Source organism: Penicillium maclennaniae, assembly GCF_028827695.1.
Source record: "Penicillium maclennaniae strain IBT 15551 chromosome Unknown utg000002l:1.0-2354659.0:1.0-2356205.0, whole genome shotgun sequence".
Lineage (NCBI taxonomy): Eukaryota > Fungi > Ascomycota > Eurotiomycetes > Eurotiales > Aspergillaceae > Penicillium > Penicillium maclennaniae.
Window position 1 is genome coordinate 2,141,003 of NW_026623214.1, and position 17,057 is coordinate 2,158,059.

Consider the following 17,057-nt stretch of genomic DNA (forward strand, 5'->3'; position numbering starts at 1 on the left):
CTGGGAATATTTCCTGGGATATATGCTGGGATTATCTAGTTGAAAAGACCAAATTGGACCTTGAGATCTAAAGTGATGCATGATTCCTTAGCACCATTATGAAAGAGTATTCTATATTCAGTCAATCATGAGCATCGATGCCGGCCCTAGCTCAAAGTTTGGACTTCTTGCCGGTTACGTTGGCAATCTCCTCTCCCGACAGAAGAATGTCGGGGTAGGGAACGTTGCCGTTGGATGTCATGCCGCCCGATGTACGCCAGTTCGCGCCATCAACTACAAGAGTCTGACCAGTAACGTAGCTTCCAGCGTCAGAGAATAGATAGACGGTTGCATCGGCTATGTCGCGGACGTGTCCGAAGCGGCCAAGGGGTTGTGACTTGGTGTAAGCCTCCTTGGCATCAGAGGGGAGAAGGCGCTCCAGGCCCTGACTTAGTTAGATGGTGATATTCACGGATCTTGTAGACATGCTAGACCTACCTCAGTCTGTGCGATTGGGCCAGGGGCAATAATGTTGGATGTTACGCCCCTTGGGCCGTATTCGATGGCCACGGCGTTTGAAAGGGAGTCGATGCCGGCTTTGGCAACAGACACATGGGTCTGGAAGGGCATGCCCCGGTAGTGAATAGTGGCACTAACGAAAATGATTCTTCCACCGGTGCCTCCGGGATAAGGCGCAACTGGCCGGTCTCAGCGGTGTTGTTCATCGGGCGTGGAGGGTGACTTACGAGTCTCCGAATCGATTCTGTGCTTCTTTCCGGACTCAATCAGGTATGGTAGGGTAGCTTTGAGTGTATTATAAGATCCCAGAACATCGATGTCCATCACCGACTTGAAGGCATTGACGGAAAGCTGCTCAATGGAGGCGAGGAAGTTGCCCGCAGCCCCAGCACTATGAAGGAGAATTAGTACCAGCTGAAGCTTCCAATACTGTCATGGCAATCAAACATCACAAAATCAATGGCGCCAAGCTCCTTGACACAACGCTCTGCGGCGTTCTTCAGGTTCTCAAAGCTTCGGACGTCCACAGCACCAATGCCGATCACCTTGGCGCCCGGTCGGATGGTTGCCATCTCTTTCGCAGCGCTCTCCGTCTTCTCTACATTACGGCCTATGATACAGGCGTTGGCCCCGAGATGAATCAGCGCGCGAACCTGAGCACTGCAGATGGTGCCCGCACCGCCAGTGCAGAGGACGACTTTGTTTGCTGAGCATCCATGTTAGTCGAGATTCCCCAGTCGGTGGAGAGACTCACCAAAGATGCCATCCTTCCAGATGTCGCTCATATAATCAGATTTCTTTAAAGGCATTGTGAAAATCGGTATGGGTTGTGGCAGAAGTCGAGGTAGGTTGGGGGTTTTATCCGATCAGCGCGGAGGTGAAGCTTCCCCACAGCCGCGGCTGTGCCTCGGTCCCTTCGGATGCATTCGAGTGCATCTGTTATGCGCTATGACTAATCACAAAACAATCAATATCTCGTTACAAAATATAAAACACAACACAGCTGATCCTGATTGTTTGTCTCTATGTGGTGCTTCCTATGAGGTAGTTAGGACAAATACGTTCTGCTTCCAGGAAGCCCTGCAAATTTACTTTGGCGAGCTTCACCGAATTCATCGTATTGACTAACTATGACTATGTACATCTTTCAGGCTGCTTAGCCGATAGATCACCTGAACGAATATCGATGAAGACCATCGTGAGTGCTATCATCATTGAAGGATGACACTGAAGACATGTCGTCGAAATCCTCCTCATGGGCCCGACGCTCATCCAATCCCGAAATCACAGACACAGCCTCGTCGTCATGTTGGTTACGGGATGGCGAGTGCAGGTGAGACCTGACAATCTCATTGGAAGAGGCTTGAGTCATGTCATACAAATTCTGCTCCGTCGCACTCATCCGTGGATCTCTAGAAATAGAGACCGCGATACCCAGCTCCATATTCGCCTCGTCTGGCGATCGAACTGTCGAAGAGCCGGAGCTCGAATCACGAGTAAGGTTGGTTGGTACACCGAGTGCAGAGAACCGAGGCGTGGACCCGGTAGTTACGATGGCGGGAACGACCATGAGCTTGGAGGCGGGCATGCCCTTGCTCTGGCTGACGGGGACACCGTACGCAGGCTGTGCATTACGCTGCCGTCTTCGGCGCATGTAGAAAAACAGCACACCGGCGACGGCCAGGAGACCGATGATTGCGATAGGTAATGCAATGGCCAGTCTGTTTTGGGTCGATTTGGACGTACTGGCCAATCCGTCGGACTCGGCATTTGCGGACTCCGAGGTCGAGGTTGCTGACGCTAACGCTGATGTTGAAGTCAAAGTCTGATCAACAGTCGATGTTATGGAAGTCGCTGCCGCTTCTGTGGATATGCCTGCATTCGCTATTTCTGACGATGTGTATGTGCCTGCTACTTCCACGTCCGATGTCGAAGTCGCACTCAATGATGGCGCAAAGACAGACTGACCGGTTATTCCTGGTTGTCCCAGGCCCTCTTGCCTTTGGGTAGTGCTTTTTGGTCCTGTCTCTGTCGCACTGCCTGGTATGTATGCCCGAATTTGTGCATCTGCAGTAGGTATACTTAGCATGTCTCAAATCAATCCTGACTTCTTGGAATACCAACCTCTGATCATCCATCTCCTGAGTGAAAGCCATGGAAGTGACATGATTGCGAAGTTCAGAGATATGAATCGTCTTGGGAGTCATTCGTCTTATGCAAGATTTTGAAACGCCCGGCAAACAAAACGCCCGGAGTAAGCACCAGGTAGAGCACAAAACGCATTCGTCAACTCGGTCTGTCCTGGGCGAGCAGTTTTTTGGATGTCTTCCCGATCGAAAGTTACGAAGTTCGAAGAAATGATAATAGCGGAAACGCAAGAGATCCCCAAAAGACGGTAACTCTCACGGTCGCTAGGGTCGCTCGCTGCTAAACAAGCCGCGGGGGTCAGCTCCGATCCTCCTGCACTGCCCTGGGTTGAAGCTGGCGCATCGAAGCACTCGGCGTTAATGGAAACGCCCAATGTCGGGTTTCATATCGTGAAGCGCCGAGGCATGAATTCCTTCTTGTCTGTTCTCACCCCTTGAGAATTCCACTCAGCGGACAGCTTGGATACCACTCTTCTGCGCAAAGAGTCTTTTCACGCGCTATTCCATCATTACATTTGGGGGCTTCGAGCCGCGCCTGGGTTGGGGGCCGCGACGATCGGCGTCGACCCTAAGCTTGAAGTAGTTTAGTGTAATCATGATCCTGAGATTCGCAGCTGGAGTTGAATCGAACCAGGATTCCATATTTCCCTCCATTCAAATGGCCTCGGCGGGGTCAAGCTGCATAAGATCGCGTGTCGGACAAAGATGGGGATATGGCGACGAGGATACGACCCGAATGATAAATATAACCGCTGTGCCCGAGCTGGCCCGAGCACTACTATTTCCTGGAGGAAAAGTCAAGAGTATGGTGGCATCACAGTTGATTTGTGCCGGAGCAGAGCAAGAGAGAATTGAAGCGAAATTGGTGTTAGAATCCAGGGTGTCTTATAGTTCGCAGATGCGAGTATGCTAATCGATTTAAATTTTCGTTCAATTCAACACCCAGGCCTTTTAGGTCACAATCTATGTACAGTAGACGCGGTAGCATCCGAGTCTCTTATTCACCGAGTCATTTCAGGCTTCCATTCCCTGACTTTGCCCTTTGTCAGCTCACGAAGGGCCATGGTGGCATACTGGCTAGAGCCCAGCTGGAATTTGAGAATGACTGCCAGCTTGTCACCAGTCACAGCACTAGCAGCTTCTTTGGGAGTCTCGCTGCTGGATTGCAGCTTGTCAAGATCCGTTTGCACAAATTGCTCAAGATCCTCGGAGTAGAGCCTCACGTCAAAAGAGTAGTCGGCGCCCATGCGACTCAATAGCTTGCGGTAACCTCCACTGAGGCTAGCGTCCTTCCACTTGCGGCGCATGTTGAACGGGTCCAGACCCCCTCCCTGCTCGCTTCCCATGAAAGTGCGGTAGAAGTCGGTCATCTGGTTGGGCGGGTAGATAACATCGAACCCAGGCTGGGGCAGCACCACATCGAAGATATTGTACTTCCCGCTGGCAACCTCTTCGGCTGTCAAAGCACGAGCACGAGTGAAGGCGTCTTCGGCAGCATATGCACTGTCTGCGCCCTGGGGTACGACGATGATCTCACCATCCGCATCAACGGTACTGGCAGGCTCAGCCTCGTCGCTGTTCGCATCCTTATCGCGATGCTCATGAACAATGACCAGGTCCCCTTCCACGACCTTGTCGCCGTACAGACGCCAGCGCTCGCTAGCAGCAAAGTTCCACACAAGTGACTGGTAGGCATGCACATACATCAGGCGCAGATTGCGCGGGATCGTCTGCAATGCTCCGATGTAATCGTTCTTGGCACGTCCCAGGTGGCGGATAACATTAGACTCAGCGGAAAACTTGCGAGGAAGCTTGTTCAGCGCCTCATTGACATTGCCGGTAGTCTCGAAGACATGGATAGCTTGAGCGCGGCTCTTGTCATCGGTGCTGATCAAGGCCGTCGAAGAATCACCTTCCAAGGCCGCCGCAAGAACGTGAGATGGGTAGTGTAGAATGCCTTCTACTGCTCCCTTGTAATCGTCCTGCAGGATCTTGACACCGATGGTGTCAGTGCGGGTTGAAAACGTTCCAAAGCGCTGGAGACCGTAATAATTGAAATATCCTCGCTGGTGAAGGTTCTTCATTGAGGTCCCTACAAGCTCGCTGGCCTGAGCGATAGCGGCCTGCGGGTTGTCTTTTTTCAAGCCCGGGAACTCACAATCGCGAAGCGTAATGACAAACTCATTCCCGTAGAGGTCGCCCAGGTCGAGTCCCTCTTTGCGGTACTCAAAGTCGCCGAGTACGGCATTGCGCAGGGTCTTGTTCAGACCTGCCAGCCGTTCTGCCTGGACACGGAGGACACACGCGCGCTGAGCGGTTGCACCTCGTCTGTCCTTAGTTCCAGCGAATTGGAAGTTCTTGGGATTCATCTTCAATGTCCGAGCAATGAAGGACAGGACCTCCATGGTGTCCTTGTTCTCCTTGTAGATCGTGAAATGCAAATAAGGACCACCCAGCTCATCCCAATTCACGCGATTACCACCTTTCCCACCCCCGCGGTGACCCTGAGCATTGCGCTTGAAGCGATTGGGAGCCGCCGACACGGCCAGGAAGCCCTCGCCATCGGTGCTCGACTCGAGCTGCGAATTGAAGATGCGGCGAATTGCCTGGTGGATCTTGGTGCGCAAGTCCCGATCGGAAACAGCCACTGTGATCTTGGGCAGCTCACCCGGCTTAAGCTTCGGCGAAGACATGGCCTTCTTGTGCAGCGTTACGATAGCCGAGACATTCTCTGCTCCAAAGTATTCCACCAGCAAGGCGTGGTCCTCGTTCGAAATCTGAAGCTCGGCGGGCGCAGCCTCTTCGACCGGTTCTGTCGTGACAGGGCTCTCCTCCTCCTTGATCTGACTTTCTTGATCCTTGGGCTCGGTCACTGGGGGGTTTCGGAGGTGGAGAACTTCGCCGGAGGGCAGAATCTCATTGACCAAGAAGTCGGTATATCTGGAGGTGGATCAGCGGGGAATCATCTCATTTGGAAATCTGACACTTACCTCTTCTTCAAAGTACCGTAGAAACCCTCGCTGTCAGCTGTCACGAGCTCCAAGATTCCGACATCAAGTTCCTTCATCGCCTGAGCATCCTGGCCTGCAGCATTGCTCGGGGGCGACACTTTGGCCTCATCGGCCGCACCGACGGTGTCAATCTTCTGTCGCTTGCGCGGAGACTCGACGATCTCTTGTTGTTCCATTGCGCAGTTGAATCTGAGATGTTGTATCGTAGTCGGAACTTTTGCTCTCGCATCGGGAATAGCGCGAGAGGGCTAGCCCTCATTTCCGGATTGGGAACGAACAGTAGGAGTAAACATGCAATTACTGCACAGCTGAATTCCCTCACGTAGCAGAGTAGTTGTTCACTATGAAGATGGCTACTGACAGTTGAAACTCATGAAGGGCTCTGATTACATAGCAGCCGCACATCATCTCGTGGACATTCGCTTATGGTGAATTTAAATCTTGAGTGTGGTCGGTTGCCTCTCTGGCGCCATCGTCTTTATAGTCAATCTCCGATCTTGCCAACTCGAAGATAGCCTGCGCTGCATTTACTCATGTTCTCTGCTCATCCTCCATGCATGATATGCGCCATCGCGGGGGCAGGGTCAAAGGCCACCCACCAGACCTTTGACTGTTGAGTCGTGCTCACCGACGGGGTCATCCAACTCATCTTCACGAACGAAAGTAAACGTGCAGAATTCATAGGCGCACCTCAACGCACTTACTCTTACAAATCCAGGCCATGATGTACGCCAAGGAGCACTCACGGACGTAAATGGTCATGTAACCACCCACAAATCGACCAAATCACTCCAGGGTGGCCATGCCAAAGAAATGTTTTGTCGACGCGCCAGCAATGATGCCTTCGTAGTAGGGGGGAGAGGAATGGCAGAGCGACCGCGACAGCAATACCGTGTTGTTGATGCGATGAATTGGTGATTCAAGGGACGCTGATGTGTCGGGAGGCTCGCAATCGAGGGGTTGCGATATTCCCCGGGACCAGGACACCTGCTTTTCTACTCTACACGCACAATACGCAACATTCACAGTCCACATCTGGGGCTATTTCTAGTGCAACCGAAATGGACAGGGCACACCCACATTGCTTTTCCAGAACCTCTCTATCTTGCGAATGGATTCAAGGTGGAGACGTGGGAATATCAACCAGCGCGAGGAATGAGCACAGCTAGACAAACCCTGAGCCCCTTGAGCAACACGTTGGGCTCCCTCAAACACCATCAACTCCAATCAAAACACTTATGACGGCAAGTTTTAGGCAATTTGTAGGATTGCGTAGCCATTGGCATGAAGGGCCAAGGGATTGTGGGGGAAAAGCTCCCCTTGTCATCCTCACATATTCCCGCTGAAGAGAGACTCGGGCTCGAGCTTATAAGATTTTGATGCTTTGCTTCGACGCGTCGCGGCCAGTCTGACATCATGGCGGAATTCCCTGTGTAGCGGAGAATAAAATCGTCGTGGAATGAACGCCCTTCCTCGTGTGTTTTCTATGTTCTGCAGGGAGTAGACAACCCTTGTGGGTGCACAGTCAGCATGCTAAGGTACGTTGAGATTCAAATCCGAGATTAATCCTACACGGACGGTATCTAATGCCAGCCACATCTACACAAGACGCCGAGACGTATAACTGTGCAATCAGGGATAGGTAATGATGAAACTACACATACACTGGAATTATTTCATGGCGATAGGAAAGTCGGGAACAAGCTGCATGAACATGGCTCACAAGTTTGATGGGGGCGACTGGCATTCTTCGCGTTGCGAGGCTCATTGCTTGTCGGTCAGCTCGGACTCTATAGAATGATGGGAACCATTCATCATTCCCCTGGGCAACGCTGGAGAATGCCAACAGCCAAGATGAATATTTATAGTTGATCTATGCCATCAAGACTAGAGGCTGCATTTTCCAGTCGTCCGTTCCTGAGCCAAGATTTTGCCCTGGAGGTTAATTGCTTGCCACAGAGTGTTGACTTTTGATACCGTTTGCTTACAACACTGTCAGTGTATTGCATTTCCTATTCAGCCACTCTGACACACCTCTAACTCATTGCAGATTTCCTACGCTCAATATGAAGAGTGTCGCTTTCGTCGCAGGCCTATTGGCCACCTCGGCCTCTGCACACATGCAAATGTCCAAGCCCTATCCCATCCGCAGTCCCTTGAACCCGAATTCCGACGCCCAAAAAGACTACTCCTACACCAACCCTCTGCAGTCCTCTGGTAGTGACTACCCTTGCAAGGGCTATGCCAATGACAAGTTCGACTCGCAGGCCACTTACGCCCAGGGCCAGCAGTATGAGATGGAGCTCGAAGGCAGTGCCACTCACGGTGGCGGCTCTTGCCAGATTTCCCTGACCTATGACCGGGGTAAAACCTTCAAGGTCATCGAGTCTATGCTCGGCAACTGCCCCATTGACAAAAAATACAACTTCACCGTTCCCTCTGATGCCCCCAGCGGCGAGGCTCTCCTTGCCTGGACCTGGTTCAACAAGGTCGGAAACCGCGAAATGTACATGAACTGCGCTTTCGTGACTATCGGCGGTAACTCAAAGGGCAAGAAAGTGAATCGCATGCAGCAAATCGAGCACGCCCACGAGGCTCACGTCAACCATCCGGCGATGGAGCACGCATCTCACCCAAATGCCCAGCCCAAGGAGCAGCGCGATATCGCACGGATGGAAACTCAGAGCAAGGTCGCTAGCTTCGACAGTCTTCCCGCCATCTTCGTCGCCAACGTTAACCAGGAGGGCAAATGTGTGACCATTGAGGGCGAGCCCGTCAACTTCCCCAAGCCCGGTAATAACGTGGTTGGCGAGGCTTCTGGCAAGGGCTACAAGTGCTCTGGCGACGCTCCTTTCCTTGGCGCTAGCGACTCCATCTCTAGCACCTCTACATCGAGCACCTCTACATTGAGCACCTCTACATTGGGCACCTCTGCCTCCAGCACCTCGGACTCGAACGCCCAAGCTACCAAGAACGCCACGGACAACAAGGAGACCATCACTTCTAAGCAGGCCAAGACTACCAGCGCCTCGACCAACGACGATCACAGCAAAACCATCGCTACTCGCAGCGACAAGGGTGATCAATCCATTTCCAAGGTCGCGTCTGCATTCGGCACCCCCTCTGCTGTCGTTTCTACCGAGGCCGCCACGAATAATGCCTTCTCCAGCTACGTGAGCACCGGGTCTTGCCACGATGGTGAGGTCATATGCTCCCCCGACGGCTACTCCTGGGCCATGTGCTCTAACAACAAGCCCGTCTTTATGGGTTCCGTCGCTGCTGGCATGTCCTGCCGCCTTGGCCAGATGGTCCGCGCTAGCTAGGTCTGATGTATTCTCCATTCAATTTTCTTTTCGCCTTCTCATCGAGAAGATGTCCAATTGTTTCACTGACCTTGCCGACTGGGTCGGTCCTTCCTTTACTTTGTCTTCGTCCCCGGACCCGGCGTTGCGGCGTTGACAATGACCCATTGATGTCCCGATGTTGATGTCTTATGTGTTTGATTGATATTCTTAATGATTGGTGTTCAATGTCTAGCCGCGTGCGGAAATTGGTGGGCTTGTTGTACTTTTTACCTTCAGGAACAATACACTTCATCGAAATCTTTACTTCTCGGGTTTTTTCACTTGTTTTCGTGGTAATAAATTATGCCTTTCAAGAGGACCGTCTGTGCATATTTCGCTAGTGGAGATTGGCAGCACCGGGTGAGTCGCAAGAATTATTGCGTTATTCACAACCAACCGTCCTATATGTTGCTCTATTTATTCGATCCACGTATTGATCTATGGTAATGAAATACTGCAGAAGTACCAAGGTCAGTCACTTTGGGTATTTCATTCGTATCGACAAACATTATGATCGCTTGGTCATGACAAAAAGCACAAAATGGGAATCTCATGAAGAAATCAGTGCAAGGAACGCAAAATCTAGATTCAATGTCTTTTGAACGGAAGGCATTCACCAACGAATGACCTTTGTGGGAAAGTACTCATTGATAAGCTCCATATAGTAAGGCTTTAACTCCTCAGCACTGGGAATGTCGTCGCTCTTGCTGTACAGGTCGTAGGGATTGAAGGCCTTGACGGCACGAAGCATCTCCTTGTCATGCTCGTCCATGAGCTCGTAATAGGCACCGGCGTTGTGCCAAGGGTAGAAGGAGTGGTAACGAATCATAGCAAGAGCCTCGTCAGGCAGCGTAGACTGCTCCTTAGCGATGTGGTAGAGGTATTCGTCGTGGCCCCAGGAGAGCATGACCTTGTCAAGGCCGCACCCCGGGCTATATATGCCAAATTTGGTGTTGTAGACGGAGTGGCCATAGTCCTCGTTCTGCTTAAATGAGTCGCGGCCGTAGATGATGCGCTCGTCGAAGCCGCAACCCACAGGGAAAGTGTCACCGACCACGTCCCACTGGCCCTCGGCGTCGAAAAAGAAAAGAAGCTTGCCCAAGTCGTGGATCAGCCCGGTTAGCTGCATCCAGCGGGGCTTGCCATCACGGCGGATGGCCTCGGCGGACTGCAGCAGGTGCTCGATCTGGGAGAGGCTGGTGTCTGGATCGGACTCGTCGATGAGCGTGTTGAGCTTCTCCATGGCCTCCCAGACAGTCATCTCGGCACGGGTTTTGTTGTGGAAATCGTGACGGGCCTTGAGGTTATAGGCAACAGTCTGCTTGGTATGCTGCTCCTTATAGAAATTCTTGACACGATCGCAGGCGTTCTCGTACTGGCGAAAGGTAGACTTGTCCTTGTTATTGTCAAACTCAGACTCCTCATAGAGGTCCTTTTCCTGCTGCTGCTGCTGCTGCTGCTGCTGCTGATGTTGCTTTTTCATGTTGGCCTTGAGGATGTTGACTTCATCGATGGCATCGGAAGTCTCCTCCAAAGCCTGGCCGTCCCGCTTGTGGTTATAGACGGGGGTTGAGGTTTCTGCGATGGCGACAGGTGCCATTGTGAATGTGTGCGATAGAAGTCAACGGCTGCCAAGTCAGAAATAACCGGAGATGAGATCACAATGTCTGTACAGCATATACTGATGAAAAATATTCAAGCATGTGTTGATGCTTATATAAAGACCGGTCCCCCCAAGGTAGGCGAATCGCGTCCGGATTTCCGATATCAAGTGATGCAAAGCGGGCAAAGTTGCCATCATGGACAGATCTGCTGCACAGCCATTGTCTAAGGTCCCCCATAATTTCTGGTGGATAGAGCCCTACGAAGGGCACAACATCACGGATACCATAATCCGAAGTTCAAAGCGCAGTTAATGTCTCCACTGAAACGGACCCCGACATCGAATCAGAGACTACGATGATGTCAGCCGGCGCCGAAGCGCTAGAAACCGAAAATAGCATGAAAAAAGAAATGGACCAGACGTGGATTCCATTTCCCGATGCTGACGGACGCTCTGCTTCTGGCCTTACATTGGTTGGCCTAGTGTCGAATCCCTGCCAAATTCCAATTGGGGAATGGCCGCCGAAACACGTCACCGAGGGGCATTTGTGCTCCGTTGCCGACCAGTGAACTGTCACAATATTCGATATTTAGCTCTTCGACATCATGCCACCTAACAAATCCGAACACAATCAATCGCCTGGGATTTATCGAGGGGTTGCGGGGTGGAGAAATACTTGACCCGCAGCCACAATGCTTAGGTCATCGTGGGAAATACATTCCTATAAAATGTACACCTGCTTGCTAAAGTACTCGGGATGAATCTTCCATAGAGTCAAATTTACAATGAAAGTTTGATATCTAGAATGCTTTGAACGGTTCTTAAATACGCATGGCCGAGTGGAGATCTAGGGATGTCATTTAATTTCAATTTGCAAATATTTGAGATCCACCATGACCAAATATATTTGTGGCGGGTTGCCAACATATGAATGCGTGTAAACTTCCTAGGACTCTACTACCGAGCACTTGAGAAATTACAATGTTCAAATCTCAAACGCCGTCGGCAAAGCCATCACCTCCAGCCTCGGTGTCCACCTTCATAGATTCTAGAAGACCGCAAACCTCGAACAGCTTCCGTGGACCAAGCCCTTCGGGGGTTCCAAGAACACCTTCTGTCTTCAGACGCATCAAGGCTGTACGAATGCCCAAATAAGCGGAAGTCAGCGATGCAAATGAAAAGATCATGATGCGGAATCCCATCTCCTCCGCTTCCTGGGTCGTAATCAATGGGCTGGCCCCGTTCTCCACCATGTTGAGGAGAAGAGGCCAAGGAGCTAAGTCTTGAACCGCCTGGCGGGCTTGCTCCTTCGAAGTGAACCCCTCCAAAAGACCAACGTCAGCTCCAATCTCCCTGGCTGCTTTCAAACGACGAATGCACTCTTCATAGCCATGCTGTTGGAGAGCATCAGTGCGTGCAATGAGAACAATGTCCGAGTGCAGCCGGTCTTTCGTGAGCTTGGCGGCCCGAATCCGCGTCAGGTACTCATCCATACTAACCACCTTTTTGCCGGCAAGGTGCCCACAGCGCTTGTTCTGAACCTGGTCTTCGATGTGGAAGCCAGCTACGCCTGCCTGTATGTACTGCTGGACGGATTTAGATACCATAAGAGGCCCTGTGAGAGGTAGAGTCAGCTCCCGCTTGCCCGCCTACAGGTGACGGCAGCTCTCACCTCCGTAGCCATGATCCATGTCCGCAATCAATGGAGGACCAAATGGATCGAGATTTGCGATCATCTCGGCATTGGCCCGCATGTCGTGGAGTTGAGCCAAGCCCAGGTCTGCCATCCCCAGCCGAGAAGCGGTTGTGCCGGCACCGGTCTACTTTCTTGTGAGCGTTGAACACGTGGAGGAGACAGATCAGCAGTAGTTGTCATACCATATAAAGACCTTTGAAGCCCAGTTCCATGGCAACACGCGCGGAGAGGCCATCGTAGACACCTGGACACACAATCAAGTCCTTCGTGTCTCTAAGCATTCGACGCAACTTGGAGGCAGCCGGGATGACATATAGAGAGACGGTAGGTTCATGTCGCGTCCCATTCACCTCATAGTAACCATCTTTCTCAACGGTGATGGTGATAGTCATGACTGAAATTGTGAAGAATATGGAGTGTATGAAGTGTATTGATTGTGGCTGTGGCTGAGCTGTGTGACATACCCTTCGATTCGAGAGCGCAACGAGGGAATTTATATCTCTGGCTTTGCTTGAGACGGAATATGTTGCTCCGATGCCTCCTGAGAAATAAGATGCGACTGAGACCAATCGCACCCATTCGGCATAGGCCAGAGAATTCGGATAAAGGCGAGAGGCCTTGGTGTCTTGGAAATGCAACATCTCGCGCTTTGCCAAGGCGCAACATATTATGTTATCTTCAGCTGAGGTCGTACTGATCCGACCTTAAATGTCCGGATGACCACGCTACCCCATAAGAGACCGACTGGGAAATACGAATAATCTCATATCATTCCACGAGAGTCGGAAAGGGTGAACAAATCAGTTACACGAACTGCTAGATATTGCAGAATCCATGGACTATGCCAAAAGACCAAACCTCTCAGACGGACCAAGTAGTATCTCTCGATGTAGTATGGCGTGGCGCGCCGAGTCCTGAGATGAACAGATAACGGAACGTCATTGACACATCTCTTCATGGCACGAACTCGGATCGGGCCTGCTTGTGGGGCCGTATTTTTGCAATCTCACTTGCATATGCAGAATCATATATGGGTCCGACAAAGGAAATATTGTTTGAAATCTCCGCTCGGCTTGGCCGAAGACGACTCATTAAACCCCCGTTCCCCAAGACCGTCCGCAATTTACTTCTCGGGAGATCAACGGACTAGGGAACGCTGTTCGTGCCGAATACATTATTGGACTTGGCCCTAGGACGTGCCGAATAGGCCAGCTTACAGGAATGCGCGTGAGGTATCAACGGGCCATTTGAACATCATTACGTTGTCCTTTCAAATTACTTAAGCGAAGAAAAGACGGTATATATTGAGCATGATGGTGTCTAGTTCCGTGGCACGCATAGTCGCACGTTTCCCGTTGGTGGATCCCAGGGCAAGAGTCGTGCCGCCGAGAAACTCGTCATCCAGTCCTTTCCTCCCGAGCACAGCTTGGCGTCCTGGGCGTAACTGTCAGGTATCATGTCAGCGATCTCGGCGTATCTTGCGGTCCAGAGTATCAATATCAATGTCCGATATGAAGTGCATCGAGAAGCGATATATGAGATTGGCTGACTCTATCTTACAGTCGTTGATGCAGGTTTTCGGGCTTGGCCCTGCTCAGCGGCACTATCCGCAGAACTTTCCCTTTTCTTGGCTTTTGGGAGGTGATGTATCCGGGTAAATAGAGTGGCGATACCATTGACTATTCCTCGGGATGCATTGTTTTGACTACTGCCGTCACCGATGGTTGCTGGTGAAAAACAGACTTGAGCCTTTTTTTGAGGATGGTCATTTGGTCGTGCAGTTTTCTCAGCAATTAATTAGGTCTGAAAAATGGTTAGGGTCTTCTAAAGCCTTCAAGAGACATGGAAAACGGAATATCATCCTTTTATCGAGGTGGAAAAAATCTGTGGTAGAAAGCACGCCGTTCAAACCTATGGCAACATACGTAAGCAGACATTCATGCCCACTCTGATAACCAGATTATCATTCCTTTCAGCTGAGCGACATGTACCTTGGAATAGGTAGTTATATGATAGCAAGATCATGTCTACATCGGTCGATCTGGATGAAGCTTCAATTCTAACAAATAAAGACAAATGAATCTCATCCTGAAAGTTCACGTCAGCTATTAAAACCAAAAAAAAGAGTTCGAGGTGGTCACCCGAGAAAAGTCTTGCCGGGTTTGCTTTGTGCCCTGTCACTGGTAGGGTCTCTTTGTCAAACTTTCATTGATGGAGCCTTGGTATTCCCTGCACAATTCGAGGGCACGAGAGAAGCCATGCGTTCTAGATTCCGTTGAAGTGTACTCCGGCGTAGTTCTTTGTTCCTTTTTTATCGTTCCTATGTTTCTCTCTCTGTAAGGTCATGGCTTTGTACCAAAAGCAGCAAGTAAAGCACCGAGAGTTGTGATGCTCATAAATTTCTGCTTGCCCTCTGAAGTCGACGACAGTCATTATTTCATCTCATATCTGGGCATGTTGCTCAGAATGACCATCCGGATAATGCGATATTCCGTTCACGAGACTCAGTAATGACTGAATTTATTAAGTTTCGTTGTAGTCGTTCAGTGGTTGAATACAAGGATTTCCATTCCTACCATTCTCTGGTTTTTCTTTCTTCACACCATTTGATTTAATCTTAGATTATTGCTTTATTGAAAGGCGAAGGTCCGCTGGATCGAGTCCCAGAGTGCAGATAAAAAGCTGCTTCATCCTTGATTCATGACCAACTCATATTTTCCATGCAGTATCATGGATGGGAGTAAAAGCTTACTGGGGGCATCAGTCGAGGAGTTGTCCTTGTATGACATCTTCTTTGAAATCTTGCACGTTAGGGTTCTTTTTCTTGCTGTCGATCCTCCACTTCATCCCCCAAGCGCTTTTTGCGGATTCAATTTTTCCACTGGAACACCGGACGAGCTCTACGAATGGTCCTCACACCTCCCTCTCGCCCAAATCCCAGCTCACATTCTCATTCCGGTCCTCGATAGGCTGTTTTTCATCGGTACTGAGGTCCCCCATCTCACTTCCAGCGGCATACATTCGTTGCATATTCTCAGGTCTTCATGCAGAGAGATCTGTGACATCGTTTATTTATGGCTTGAACGAGATGAGGTCCAAATTCTGCTAAGAAAAATCAGAGATGATATCCTTATTCGTGGCCCCATACAACTCTCACGAAAAAATGCGGATTCTATCAGCATCCCACGAGAGAATACGCTACCTTATAACGCGGCAGCTAAATGTGTGGATTGTTTCAAGTTTCTCGTCGAGCACCGCCTCGTCGGTATCGAGTATTACGACGAGACTGGAAGAAACTATCTCCACGCTGCTATCGACAACGACAACAACGACTGCCTGCAATATCTTCTCAATATCATGACCCCAGCAGACGTCGATCGAACTACAGACATGACCCTCAGTCGGCTATGTGGACATCCTCTTGTTCAACTAGCCGAAAAGCGTAACCAAAGCGGGTTTGAAATGATCCTACACCAGCTTCTTGGACACTACAACCCGCTTGATCTTTTTGACGAGGACGAGTTCAAGCTCAAGTTATGCGCATTTATCTCTCCAGAACTAGCTGAACAGCTCTTCATCATGGACCTGAATATTGGCAACGCAAAAGACGAGCTTGGAAGGACTTCGTGGCACGCTGCAGCGCAAGGGAATCCCCACGGAGAGGATTTTATGATCTGGCTCTTAAGTCGTGCGGGAACGGAGCCGACAGTCAAGGATCACAAGGGCAACAACGCATTGATGCACGCCGCTCGGGAAAATCGAATTACATCTATACAATGGCTGTGCAGCTATGTCGACCCAATGGAGCCCTGCATTGACGTGACCGCACAGGGAAGCCAAGGAGAACCAGCGTACGCACTCCGACTCGCTTCTGCGTCAAGGGAAGATAATAGCCCAGATATCTTCTGCGGGATTATGACGCGCATGCCTCGAGACTATTTCGCGAAAATGGATAACTCCATCGGCATCATAAAATTTATCTGCGACACCCTTGCTGCAACACGACATAAATTGGCTACGCGGCATCTTAATCCCATAGCTGCCGACCGGAAGGAATGGGAGAATGCCTGGCGAGTATCCGCTGCAAAGTGTCAGAGGCTTCGCAGTCATCTCGAGAAAAGGGTCTTTCAATATGGTCCTAGTGAGTGGCATGACACTCATGCGATGAAAGCAATATGTGGATATGCGCGTGATCTGGATCTTCCTATGCTGGTGCATAGCATCGTACCCCTGCCACCAGCGGGCAAGGTTTGGTACCGCATCTTCAGGAAGCGGGAGAGGAGAGGAGAGCGGAGATGGCCCTGGACCAGAGCGACTTAGATAGAGACCTCCATAGCACATTGAATTACCTTTCAGCCCTGTGACGAGAACACTTGATATTGATATTGATATGAATATCAATGTTGACTCTATAAACAATGCAAATCGTCTGTTCTATCGGGCTTACAGGGCGGTTATGGAGGCGGTCAAAATGACGGGCAAAAAAAGTTCGGGAAGCCCCACTGTCACTGGCATTTTCCAGCTCCAATACCTCAATTCCTCAATGTCTCGTTTCCGACAATTCGGCGGAGCGCCTTCGGCAGCGGCCGCGCGCCAACTCCCGGAAGCTCGGGATTGCGCTTGACTCAGTGCCGGCGCAAGTTTGGTCCGCCGGGATTGCCACTCGTCTGCTCCCCACCTTGAATGAAGATGGCCATTCAGATTGATGGGTGAGATGCCCCAGGATGCGCGCCTGGTTAAATGTTTCTGCCCGCACGT

At 50.7% G+C, this 17,057-nt stretch overlaps 7 protein-coding genes across 7 annotated transcripts; 2 read left to right on the top strand and 5 right to left on the bottom strand.

Moving 5' to 3' along the window:
* Nucleotides 1–151: 151 nt before the first annotated feature.
* N7477_002018 (SDR family oxidoreductase) lies at nucleotides 152–1,307 on the bottom strand (the record flags this gene model as incomplete). The annotated part of the gene is made up of 5 exons (XM_056963681.1): nucleotides 152–424; nucleotides 478–677; nucleotides 726–889; nucleotides 946–1,204; nucleotides 1,253–1,307. 5 exons carry the CDS (start codon nucleotides 1,305–1,307, stop codon nucleotides 152–154), a joined length of 951 nt encoding a protein of 316 aa, XP_056826600.1.
* A 359-nt stretch (nucleotides 1,308–1,666) lies between these two features.
* N7477_002019 (uncharacterized protein) lies at nucleotides 1,667–2,587 on the bottom strand (the record flags this gene model as incomplete). Its single annotated transcript, XM_056963682.1, has 1 exon — nucleotides 1,667–2,587. The coding sequence occupies one exon, from the start codon at nucleotides 2,585–2,587 to the stop codon at nucleotides 1,667–1,669; it is 921 nt and encodes a 306-aa protein (XP_056826601.1).
* Nucleotides 2,588–3,646: 1,059 nt separating this feature from the next.
* On the bottom strand, nucleotides 3,647–5,832 carry N7477_002020 (pseudouridine synthase PUS7; the record flags this gene model as incomplete). The annotated part of the gene is made up of 2 exons (XM_056963683.1): nucleotides 3,647–5,585; nucleotides 5,636–5,832. The coding sequence occupies 2 exons, from the start codon at nucleotides 5,830–5,832 to the stop codon at nucleotides 3,647–3,649; spliced, it is 2,136 nt and encodes a 711-aa protein (XP_056826602.1).
* A 1,890-nt stretch (nucleotides 5,833–7,722) lies between these two features.
* Nucleotides 7,723–8,979, top strand: N7477_002021 (Extracellular protein; the record flags this gene model as incomplete). Its single annotated transcript, XM_056963684.1, has 1 exon — nucleotides 7,723–8,979. The coding sequence occupies one exon, from the start codon at nucleotides 7,723–7,725 to the stop codon at nucleotides 8,977–8,979; it is 1,257 nt and encodes a 418-aa protein (XP_056826603.1).
* A 634-nt stretch (nucleotides 8,980–9,613) lies between these two features.
* On the bottom strand, nucleotides 9,614–10,600 carry N7477_002022 (inositol oxygenase; the record flags this gene model as incomplete). The annotated part of the gene is made up of 1 exon (XM_056963685.1): nucleotides 9,614–10,600. One exon carries the CDS (start codon nucleotides 10,598–10,600, stop codon nucleotides 9,614–9,616), a length of 987 nt encoding a protein of 328 aa, XP_056826604.1.
* A 995-nt stretch (nucleotides 10,601–11,595) lies between these two features.
* On the bottom strand, nucleotides 11,596–12,691 carry N7477_002023 (isocitrate lyase/PEP mutase family protein; the record flags this gene model as incomplete). The annotated part of the gene is made up of 3 exons (XM_056963686.1): nucleotides 11,596–12,218; nucleotides 12,276–12,423; nucleotides 12,482–12,691. The coding sequence occupies 3 exons, from the start codon at nucleotides 12,689–12,691 to the stop codon at nucleotides 11,596–11,598; spliced, it is 981 nt and encodes a 326-aa protein (XP_056826605.1).
* A 2,338-nt stretch (nucleotides 12,692–15,029) lies between these two features.
* Nucleotides 15,030–16,619, top strand: N7477_002024 (uncharacterized protein; the record flags this gene model as incomplete). Its single annotated transcript, XM_056963687.1, has 1 exon — nucleotides 15,030–16,619. One exon carries the CDS (start codon nucleotides 15,030–15,032, stop codon nucleotides 16,617–16,619), a length of 1,590 nt encoding a protein of 529 aa, XP_056826606.1.
* Nucleotides 16,620–17,057: the final 438 nt, after the last annotated feature.